At 42.8% G+C, this 12,426-nt stretch overlaps 1 protein-coding gene across 1 annotated transcript in view; it reads left to right on the top strand.

The window, feature by feature from the left end:
* The first annotated feature begins 2,183 nt into the window (after positions 1-2,183).
* The window catches only part of LOC147617345 (pentatricopeptide repeat-containing protein At3g02330, mitochondrial-like), a 35,570-nt gene continuing 25,327 nt past the window's right edge, over positions 2,184-12,426 (top strand). The window contains exons 1-5 of the mRNA XM_086776464.1: positions 2,184-3,162; positions 3,274-3,528; positions 3,640-3,842; positions 3,885-5,365; positions 5,507-5,971. Coding sequence (XP_086632590.1) covers positions 2,184-3,162; positions 3,274-3,528; positions 3,640-3,842; positions 3,885-5,365; positions 5,507-5,971 — 3,383 coding nt within the window. The remainder of the gene's footprint in view (positions 3,163-3,273; positions 3,529-3,639; positions 3,843-3,884; positions 5,366-5,506; positions 5,972-12,426) is intronic.

Here is a 12,426-nt window from a genome sequence, read left to right on the forward strand (position 1 = left end):
TTGTGAACATGCATCCCGAGGTATGAACATGTGTGGTTGGATACCTGCAAACTTATGAACATGCATTCAGTAGAGTGAGAACGTGCATTTCTAGTTTGGCATGTTGTGAGGGGAAATCTGAGCCCCTCACAAACATGATGTATGTATATATAGAGTGTTTGTATGATAGTGTTGTGAGAATCCAAGGTAGCCAAAGATGTGTGGCAGGCAAAGGAAAAATGCAAATGTGCTAAACCAAAATAGAAGCAATACGGGCGATCATGGAAGCCAGGCGGCATAATCTTCTAGAAGAGAACAAAGGCAGCGACGACAAGGCTTGAAGAAGAAAATGGGTGATTAACCGAGTGTGGTTGGATAATAGTAAGGTTGGAGAGACCATCAAGAAAGAACTGCAGTTGTGTGGGCTTTTGCAAGTCTCACTATTGCACGCTAGAGATGCCTACATGTATTTCTAGGTCTACAAAGAAGGGTCAGATGCAGTGAGGGAGGAGTGTTTGGATCAAAGCACAAGGAGGTAGCCGAGTGAAGGATTGGCCAAGGTGTTTCCTGGATTCTCTAAGCAAAACCTCTATTACAAACATGATCCAGATTAGAACTTCTTTGACTATACCTGTTTTCTAGTTGAAAGCTGGTTAGTCGAGGATGAAGATGATGATGATGTAAAAATTGGAGTTGCGGGTCTATCTGTGGTGGCAGATCCTGAAAGTTTCTTGTACTTTCTTCAATTTTCTTTGAAGCCCAAGGTCTCAGGCTTGTTCAGATTGTTTGTTTGGTTTGAATGAAGGGTAGAGTGTTTTGAGCTTGTGTTTTTTGTAGTTTGGTGAGTTTTTGTGCCTTGATGCTTTATTTGTGTTGAGTTAAGTGAGATGATGGAGGGATCTCTGAGAGAGGGCAAATCAAGTGTCTTTTGTGTCAAAACTGATTCTGAGTTAGAATGAGAAGAGAAAGTATATAGAGTTAGTTCTGTGTAAGGAGAACATCAAAACCATTATCTGGGAGTAAGAGGATCTTGAGCTCACTTGTCTGAGTGTGTAAGAAGTGTTTCTGGGCCTCGTCTGATAGTCAGAGCTGTCGTCTATTAGTAATAGGAAGGCTTTGTGTTTCTGAGGGTCGGGCAGAGTCTATGGACACAGAGGAAAAGGACGTGGGATCTACGGCTAAGGGGCCCGATTTTGGGTGGGGGCGATTTGGGCCATTGGATCGCCAAAGGTAAACTAAGGATCCTAGTTTACTTCAGAGGCCAAGTTTTTTTTTGTGATGTCCGCACTCGGCCTGTGAAGTAAACTAGGGATCCTAGTTTACTTCATAGGCCAAGTTTTTTTTGAGATATCGTGCTTCGCCTCCCCTAGTTTACAAAAGATCTAGGGCCCCAAACTAAACTAGGGCCGCGTTGTAGTAAAGTCGGGGCTGCCATATTGCATAGTTTATTCTAGTTCTCGAGTTTAGACTTAGAATTATTTTGCCTAAGTAGCAAAATGCAAAAGAAAGGATTTGAACCCACGACGTGCCACTATGGAGGCCATAGTCTTACCAGTAGGCTATAATTTCTACTAGCTAGTTTAAGCGGCCCCATATTAATATATGCTTTTGTTATGCGGGGACAGTCCTAGTTTACTTTGGGGCCCTAGTTTACTATCGGGCGGCCCTAGTTTACTTTCAGGGATCCAATGGTCCGGATCGCCCCCGTCCAAAATCGGGCCCCGTTCAGCCGTGACCCTAGTTTACTACTATCGGGCAGGCCTAGTTTACTTTCAGGGATCCAATGGTCCGGATAGCCGCCGCCCAAAATCGGGCCCCCGTCATCCCACATGAACCCCCTCTTAAATGCACGGTGCCTTTTAGACACGAGGATGGTAGGCAGTGGGTAAGGGCAGCCCTGAGCTCCATGTCATCACGGAGAGAGAGAGTGACACAGAGAGCTGCCCTGCTCTCCCTTTGCGTGTTACAGACAAACCCAAGGCCCCCAGATCTTCGGTGTAAGCTCTTGCTATGGATGTACACGCCGAGAATCGAAGAGTCCTGTGTTATGGAGGCACAAGGAGAAGGAGAAGTGAACAGCAACAACAGAAACAACAGCAGCAGCCGTGGAGGTGGCGGTGGCCGATGTGCTGGTGGAGGAACAATGGCATCAGTTATCGGGAGATGCTAAGCGTAGATGAACACTTGTTTCTTCTGACGAAGGAATGCCGCCCTCCGTAGCGGACTTTGCAGGTATCTTGCACAAGTGCATAAAGGGGAGAAACCTAGGGCGGGTGCTGCGCTTGCATGCCTACATGCGTCAAAGTGGGCTGGAATCGCATGCTTCTCTCGGGAACCTCCTCATCTCAGTGCTGGTGGAAGTTGGAAGTGTGTGCCATGCTCAGCAGGTCTTTGACAGGTTGGCGTATCGGGATGAGCGTTCATGGAATTCACTCATAACAGGTTATGCTAAATGTGGCGAGTCACAGCATGCGCTTACACTGTACCAGCAAATGCAGGAGTATGATTCTCTACATCCTAGTCAATACACTTTTGTTGCCTTACTGAAGGCTTGCTCGGCACTGAAAGATCTGGAAAGAGGCTGGAAATTACATGATGAGATTGCTAGAAAGGGATTGCTGGAAACGGATGTTTTTGTTGGCAGCACCTTGGTCTATATGTTTGCCAAATGTGGCTCCCTTGCAAAAGCACAGGAAGTGTTTGACAAGCTTCCGGTTCGGGATGTGGTCTCGTGGACTGCACTGCTTGCAGGATATGCCGAACACGGGCATGGCGAGGAAGCCCTCAACTGTGTTGAACAGATGCAATGTGAAGGCATCTCTTGCAATGCTGTCACACTTGTTTGCAGCTTGAAAGCTTGTGGCAGTGTAGGAGCCATAGACAAGGGCGAAGAGATACACACTGAGATTGCTGGAAAAGGGCTAGAAAAACAGCTCCTGGTTGGCAACGCCGTGGTCGATATGTATGCTAGATGTGGATTTCTTTTAACAGCACAAGAAGTTTTGGACAAGCTTCCAGTTCGAAATGTGGTCTCGTGGAATTCACTTATCACAGGATATGTCGAACATGGGGGTGGTGAAAAGGCACTCAACTGTCTTGAACAGATGCAACATGAGAGAATCCCTCAGGATGCTGTCACACTTGTTTGTAGCTTGAAAGCTTGTGGCAGCATAGGAGCCACAGGCAAGGGGAGGGAAATACATGCTAAGATTGTCAGAAAAGGGTTTGAAAGAGACCTCCTCGTTGGCAACACCTTGGTCAATATGTATGCTAAATGTGGCTTGCTTACAACAGCACAGGAAGTGTTTGACCATCTTCCAGTTCGAGATGTGGTCTCGGTGAATGCACTAATGGCAGGATATACCGAGCATGGGCATGGTGAGGAGGCACTCTACTGTTTTGAACAAATGCAACATGAGGGCATCCCTCTGAATGCTGCTACATGTGTTTGTGTTCTGAAAGCTTGTAGCAGCATAGGAGCCACACACAAGGGCCTAGAAATACATGCTGATATTGCTAGAAAAGGGTTGGAAAGAGAGACGCTTATTGGCAACACCTTGGTTGATATGTATGCTAAAGGTGGCTTGCTTGCAGAAGCACAGGAGGTGTTTGACAAGCTTCCGGTTCAACTCGTGGTCTTGTGGACTGCACTTATTGCAGGATATGCGGAACATGGGCATGGCGAGGAAGCACTGAACTTGGTCAAACAGATGCAGCATCAGGGCATTTCTCCCAATACTTTCACACTTGTTTGCAGCTTGAAAGCTTGTGGCAGCATTGGAGACACAGACAAGAGCGGAGAACTACATGCTGAGATTGCTAGAAAAGGGTTGGAAAGAGAGTGCCTTGTTGGCAACACCTTGGTCAATATGTATGCTAAATGTGGCTCGCTTGAAACAGCACAGGAAGTGTTTGACAATCTTCCAGTTCGAGATGTGGTTTCCTGGACTGCGCTAATTGCAGGATACGCTGAGCGTGGGCGTGGTGATGAAGCGCTCAGCTGTTTTGAACAGATGCAACATGACGGCATCTCTTTGAATGCTGTCACATTTGTTTGCAGCTTGAAAGCCTGTGGAAGCATAGGAGCCATAGTCAAGGGCCAAGAAATACATACTGAAATTGTCAAAAAGGGGGTGGAAAGAGAGCTTCTTGTTGGCAATGCCTTGGTTGATATGTACGCTAAATGTGGCTGGCTTGCAACAGCAGAGAAAGTGTTTGACAAGATTCCAGTTCGAGACATGGTTTCATGGAATTCACTGATTGCAGCATTTGCGGAATATGGGCACGGTGAGGAAACAATCTACTTTTTCAAACAGATGCAACAAGAGGGTGTCTATCTGAATGCCATTGCATTTGTTTATAGCTTGAAAGCTTGCGGCAGTATAGGAGCCACTGTAAAGGGCCAAGAAATACATGCTGAGATTGCCAGGAAAGGATTGGAAAGAGAGCTCCTCATTGGCAGGAGCTTAGTCGATATGTATACTAAATGTGGCTTGCTGGCAGAAGCACAAGATGTGTTTGGCATGCTTCCAGTTCAAGATGTGGCCTCAAGGAATGCCTTAATGGCAGGATATGTGGAACACGGGCGTGGTGACAAGGCACTCAACTGTTTCGAACAGATGCAATATTACGGAATCTCTCCAAATGCTGTCACATTTGTTTGCAGCTTGAAAGCTTGTGCCAGCATAGGTGCGACAGTGAAGGGCCAAGAAATACACGCTGAGATTGATAGAAAAGGGTTGGAAAGAGACGCCCTCATCGGCAGCACCTTGGTCGACATGTATGTCAAATGTGGCTTGCTTGCAGAATCCCAAGCAGTTTTCGACAAGCTCCAAGTTCGAGACGTGGTCTCATGGACTGCCCTAATGGCAGGATATGCCGAAAACGGGTGTGGTGAGAAGGCACTCCACTGTTTCGCACAGATGCAACATGAGGGCATCTCTCCGGATGCTTTCACATTTGTTTGCAGCTTGAAAGCTTCTGGCAGCACAGCAGCCACAGACAAGGGCCAAGAAATACATGCTGAGATTACCAGAAAAGGGTTGGAAAGAGAGCTTCTCGTTGGCAGCACCTTGGTCGATATGTATGCTAAATGCGACTCACTTGTAGAAGCGCAAGTAGTACTCGACAAACTTCCAGTTCGAGACATGGTCTCCTGGAATGCATTAATTACCGGATATGCAGAACACGGGCATGGTGAGCAGACACTCCATTGTTTTGAACAGATGCAACATGAAGGTATATCTCCGGATATTGTCACATTTGTCTGCAGCTTGAAAGCCTGCGGAAGCATAGGAGCCACACTCAAGGGCCGAGAAATACATGCTGAGATTACTAGGAAAGGTTTGGAAAGAGATCTCCTCGTTGGCAGCACCTTGGTCGATATGTATGCTAAATGTGGCTCGCTTGCAGAAGCACAGGACATGTTTGACAAGCTTTTAGTTCGAGATGTGATATTGTGGAATGCACTAATCGCAGCATATGCCCAGCTTGGAGAGTGTGAAAATGTTTTCCTTATCTTTGACAGAATGCTAGGAGAAGGTATAAAGCCAGATCTGGTGACATTCGTTAGTGTTCTAAATGCATGCAGTCATGCAGGCCTAGTGGATAAGGGCCACATGTACTTTGAGGCCATTAGCAATGACTATGGGTTCATCCCAACTCTTGAGCACTACACTTGTATTGTTGATCTACTTGGCCGTGCAGGCCACATAGACAAGGCCATAGCAATGATTAGGAAGATGCCATTGCATCCTGATATTTTGGTGTGGCATGCTGTGCTGGGAGCTTGTCGAAAGTGGGGCAATGTGGAGCTTGGAAGACATGCCTTTGAACATGCGGTGCGATTGGATGAAAAGGATGCAGCAGCTTATGTTTGTATGTCTAACATCTACGCAGATGCTGCCATGCAGGAGGAAGCAAATAGGGTTGATGCAATGAGGGTAGGAAACCAAGCATGGAAGAAGCCAGAACACGGTGGACAGATGCTGGGGTTGTACATGTGTAACGCCCTACGTAGCTCATCCTTAATCTCATGTTGAGACTTCCAGCACTCAACTCTAGCAGTGTAGGGACTCCAGCCAGGGATTACTATAGTTTACTAATATGAAAATTAGTAATACTAATATGTATGCATGTAATTTGCATACAATATGCAAAATTATTTATTAGTGGTTCCTTTTTATTCTACTTATCTATGGTATGACGTGACAAAGCATGTCTTCTAAAGATCAGGTGAACCACTTGGTTGCAACTAGGTTGAGGTTAGATGGCTGCACCATATAAGTTAGATGGCTGCATCAACTTGCTTGAGCTATGACATACATCTCTTGCGAACCCACCCTAACATGGCTTTGTGCCCTACACCAAGGATTCTGAGGTTCAGGTTGAGCCAGAGTTGTGTCCTGCATCTAATCAAGCTCTCTAGCTCATTTGAACTCAATGTCATCAAAAACTACAAGCTCCAGGCTTTTTGGACAACTTATTGATCAAGAAAGTGATTAAGGATAAATCTTGCAAAGCTTTGATAAGAAGTTGCAAATGATCAAAGAAACAACATAATACAAACAGTTTACAAAGCTTTTAGCAACCATTTTAGTGTACAACCCTATCGGGAATTGAACCTAGTCCATTGGTCCCTATCGGGAATTGAACCTAGTCCATTGGTGTAAGCCAATGCTCCATACACCACAGGGTCTCCTAACTTGCATATACAAGGCTTCAGGAGTGGGAAGGTCTCTTGTAAGATTAAGTTATCCTTATGAAGTATCACTGAGCTTTACAAAAGTTATCAGCAAGTAGCAGTGCAAGCTAGCGGCCAATGTTTTAAGTCAAACCAAAGCAGTTTAGATTATGCCCATCAGCAAAGCAAAGAAGAAGAAACAACACATAGACAATGTCATAGCCATGGACTATTTTCAGATATTGGCAAGAAGGCTAAAGACTTGCTGACCAAGGATTATTAACGCGATCAAGAAATTACTATAACAACACAAAACACAAACTGAATCTGGATTGGCTTTTACCACCGCTAGTAGTGTCAAGAAGAGAGATCTCTTGATTGGTGATGCGTTGACACAATTCAAAAACAAGAATGTAACAACTCACATCAATAACAACACAGATTGAATATGGATTGGCTTTTAGCACCACAAGCAGTGTCAAGAAGAGAGATCTCTTGATTGGTGATGACAATTCAAAAACAAGAATGTAACAACTCACGTCCACGTCAAAGTGGACTCAATGAGAGAGGAGGAGGTTAAACTTTCAAGCTTTAATTTTTTAGGGTTTCACACCTCTTTTATACTTTGGTCTATTCACATTTTGGACCATTCATACCATTCACACTCTTGTCAAAGTTGGTGCCCCCACTTGTCCACTCAAGTCTTCTACTATTTTGCACTTTGTAAGCATTTTCCCAAGCCCTATCTTCACCATTAATCCATCCCATTTTCTTGCATTCCCACCTCCCCTATAATAGCATTGTAAAAAGGTTGTTTTCATGCAGCTTGTCCATACGTACACTTGGAGAGGATGTAGGTGATTATTGGGCTTGTTCACACGTCTTGTTTCACACAACCACATACATCTTGGGGATGTTCACACACTTGAGTGTGATTATGAGTCTGTTCATGCATGATTACATTTTGTGTGATTTTGGGGCTTGTGTTGAGTTTTGGTTGGCATTAAACGCAATGGCACTTTATTTGGGATTGTTCACACACGGTGTTGGTGGTGTTGTTCACACACGCTTTGAACATTGTTATGCCGTTCACACACTTGGTGGTTTGTGAGCGTGTTTTCACTTTTTTTTTTGTACTTTGTGGAGTGTTCACACATTTAGGGGTACCTTGTGGAGAGTGTTTATACACATTTATGGATTCTTCCTACTATTTTTACCCCTCAATCAATCAACACTCTACACCCCATCACTGTCATCGATATCACTATGTTATCATCTCAGATCTTGAGTTTAGGATTGTTGCTTATGCATTGTCTTCATGGCTCTATACGAGCTACCATTTCGTGTCACGGATCATATTTCTTTTGTCTCATTCACATACTTTTGGCACTTCGAGGTTTAGGGCTTTACACCATCATTCGTCTCGACATCATGTTATTGATGAGGAAGCCTATTCATGCCACGTGGTTTTTGGAGCTCGACGGATTGATGCCTAGTCACTCGTTGAGGTATTTGTTTGATAAGGTGGATGTATGTGCCAGATGGTCCAAATGGTCCGCACATGGGGATTTCATTATTTCATTGCTTGACTATGTCCACATGGATGGTTCGGCATTGTTCGCATGGGATGATTATTCCTTGGGCATCTTACATGAGTGTTTGACACTCTTTAGTTGTTCTGATTATGTCCTTGAGGACGTGCTACACTGACATAGATTCAAATGATGATGATGATGTATCACACACCCACATACCTATGATGATGTATCTCATACACATACACATGATTATATATTGCACACACACACATAATGATACACATGCACATGATCATAGTGATACACATACACATGATGCTATTTTCATATATATACATTCAAATGATGATGTACATGAAAGTGATGTGTGTGACTTGGATCATGTGGGCATGATGGACGAGGGTACATATGGTAGCAAACACACCGAGCATTAATACTTCTACGCCTATATTCTTTCCTATAGATCACGTGGATACATTAGTTGATCATGGGAGTATTTTAGAGAATAGTGTACATTCCATTAGTGATACATCCATTATAGCACACAAGTTTAGTGAGTCATACGAGTCATGTATTGGTCTTCCACGACATTGACATTCAATTTTGGATGTGATTTTTTGGCTTTTGTATATAGCCTTTGTATGTGTCTTTTGTACACATGACCACCCTTTGATTTCGAGGATGAAATCATTGTAGGAGGAGATGGTTTGTATTGAAGCAATTCTATGTGCACATGCACATGTATGTGTTGCCTAGGCACATGGAAGCTGGGTCCCTTGAGCATGGATTTGGGGTTTAGGCATATCGATTAACCAGTGTGAAATGGCAAGGCACTATATAAGTGACCTTGGTCTAGGCTACTATACCACCCTTTTGATATCTTCTTGATCATTGGATATGATAGACATCTTGTCTTCCTGGAGCTTATGACCAAGCTTTCATGGCTGATTCATGGTGGCAGTCTTTCCATGTCTAGGTGCTACTCCCTAGGATGAGTGGAACATGTGTGTACTCCATGCTAATGAGTGCAATCCCCTAGGTTCCTTCATTTCACTTGTGCCAGTAGAGCAGCTGAATGATGCTGAACAAAACTACACTACCACGAAGCAAGAAGAACGTTCGATGGTCTATGCCGTGAAGAGGTACCACCACTATCTGCCGGCTAAAACAAATTTATATTCTTTGTAGAGCACCAGGCACTTCTCTACCTGGTCAAGAAGCACCAGGCACTTCTCTACCTGGTCAAGAAGCCTTGTGCCATTGAAAGGATAACTTGATAGCTCTTAATCCCTCTAGAGTTTGATTTCATGGTGGCTGTGTGGAAAGGCTCATAGAATGTGCATGCTGATCACTTGTTGTGCAACCCTAATGGAGAATCACCGCTCAGAGGAGTAGAGGACGAACTTCTTGGCCCCCTTTCTTCAAACTTTGCTTTGTTCTAGAATAGGCCGAAGAGATCGCCCATTATTTGGCTAATGGCCTTCCCTAGAAGAAGAGACCCATCAATTGTGGACAGAGCCCGACGTCTTATCAAAAAAGTATCTTCTTACCAATAATTGGTTACATGACAATTATACAAGTTGGGCTAAGATAGAATCATGAGGCGTTGTCCTCAAGAATTTGAATATATTAACATCCTTGAGCCAGTCCACTCCGAAGTAGTGGACACACTAGTATTAAAAAAGCTCTATTGGTAGGCTTGTGGTGGCATACTTTGTTTGGAGATATGACTTAATTTGTAAAAGGCTACGATGAATGTTATTAATTTGTTGGCAACTGTGATAAAATGCCCCTACACCCTGTAGTGTCTCTTTAACGATTTGAAAAAGTGGAACATTGACTTTGTTGGCCCATTGGTCTAGTGACTTGCGATACTCATTGGTCTAGTGACTTTATCATCGCTGCTCTATAGACTATTGTACCAAGTGTGGGTAGAGGCCCGTGCGAATTGAAAGGATGATGCAAGAGTAATAGCTAAATTCCTTGACGAGAACATAATTACTAGATTTGGGTGTCAAGTCGAACTGGTAAGTAAGGGGAACACTCTTCATCAATGATGTAATCAAGTTTCATACACATAAGAAGTCCTCACCCTACTTTCCCCAAGCCAATGGTCAAGTGAAAAGCACCAATAAGATTGTCTGGCGATACTAACCAAGATGGTAGAAGCCTCACAGAACAACTGGGAACAAAAGTTACTAGCTACTTGTTGGGCTTATAAGATGGCCTACAAAGTTGCCATCAACACCATGTATTTCCACTTAAAATATGGAACACATGCTATCATGCCCATGGATTCTTGGTACCAAGGTTAAGAATTGTCGTTAAGGAGGGATTCACAGGGAATGTGTTGACCGATTGCTTATTTGAACTTGAATGGTTGGATGAAGCTTGACCTCACGGAATGATAGTCGAAAAGTTGAGACACAAGGAATAGTTTGATGTGGTGGCAATAAAGGAGGCAAGGTTGAGGACCCTAGCTCTCCACAAGAGAGAGGATTTACTATACCAAGAATGGCTTGAGGTGCACATTAGTATAATGACCCTGGCATTCTCCTCTCCTTCTCTCCATCTTGCAAGGCTCGAGAGTGTTCTCTCCTATGAATAATATATATCTATATATATTTGAGTGTGTGTGTGTGTGTATTTATATATGTATGTATGTATGTATGTACATACACACACACACACACACACACACACACACACACACACACACATGTTATAGAGATATTATATAGAGAGATATATATATAAATGTATATTATATATAATATATATATATATATATATATATATATATATATATATATATATATATATATATATATATATATGTTATAGAGATATTACACACACACACACACACAAAGTCACCATATGTGAACTTTGCACAATAAATATCTTTTGATATGTAGTGGATGGATTTGCTTGATGTAGAATCGTGAATTGATGGAAATAATGGAACAAAATGAGGACTGCAACTACACACCACCTACCTTGCTAAAATTTCATAGCAAAATATAGCCATTAGGTTAATTTATCATCCTCTACAAAGTTGTCGCTTTTCTAACAAACTTCATCTTGATTGTTGAGATGAAAAAAATCTTTTGCCGACTAGAAAGTTTTATGAGTAATTTCCAACCAACACTTTTTTAGAAGAGGCCAAAACTGATATCGGATGATAGTCCATAAAATGAAACATAAGGAGGTAGCAAGGCCCATAGAGTACTTACCCTCACCATCTTTGCCCGGCACCTTCACGTCCTTCTCTAAGGAATGTAGGCGGTTCCATGTAGACATGTGAAGAGAACAGAGAACTCTGTTTTTAAAATTTTTTTGGTTGAATTCTCTGGTTACTGTTTGTGGCTTGTTTATTGGCATAGAGTCCTTGAGGGAGGCAGTGTCATCCTTGAGATGTCTAAGGAGAGACCTACTCTTCCCGTGTGATAATATCATGTATCCTTGCAAAAAACCTGGGACTAGGCTAATTTCTTTAGCATGTGCCTATTTTTCTATCCTTGAAAAAAATGGTTGCTTTCTTTAGCATGCGCATGCGCTTGTTTTTTATGTTCTTTTAATCGAGTGTGTTATTTTTTTATTGCTATCCATGTGGCCACCTGTGGATGCTTGCTTTTCTACAAGCATCTTAGGCTACCCAAGGTAACAAGCTAGATCATGGTAGGTGTAGACATTGCAACTCAACTTTAATTTATATGCTTCAAAGAAAAATCTTGAGGAAAGAAATTAAAAGAGTCAAAGAAAGAAGAAGGTGCTAGAGTATAAACATGGAGCATGCAGGAAGTGTTGAAAATACAAGTGAATAGGGTGTGTGTGGGAACAAGCTCTTGGATAGAGGCTGTAAAAGAGAAGATGTAATTGTGAAAGAACCTGTGAAAAGGTGAGAAGAATCTACTGGGAGAGAATAAAGGGTAGCATGAGAGAATTTAGGAGTGTGGAGTTATTCAAGGAGATAATCAGGGAAAAGAGAAGAGGTGGAGAGAATCAGGCAAAAGGTGGAGATATTCTGGGAGTGAATCATGGAGAAATCAATGGGATTTGATGCTTGATGTAAACACTATAAATTGAGGCATAGCCCTAATGAGAATTTGCTAGTTTTTGAGTATCCATGCCTACATTAATCTATTTGCTAATTATTCACTAATTACATCTTAATCATTTGCTAATCACTTTGTTAATGATGTTGATTCTAGTGTAGGATCCACC

Source organism: Cibotium barometz, chromosome 37 (assembly GCF_041138505.1).
Source record: "Cibotium barometz isolate CiBa-2024 chromosome 37, ASM4113850v1, whole genome shotgun sequence".
Classification (NCBI taxonomy): domain Eukaryota; kingdom Viridiplantae; phylum Streptophyta; class Polypodiopsida; order Cyatheales; family Cibotiaceae; genus Cibotium; species Cibotium barometz.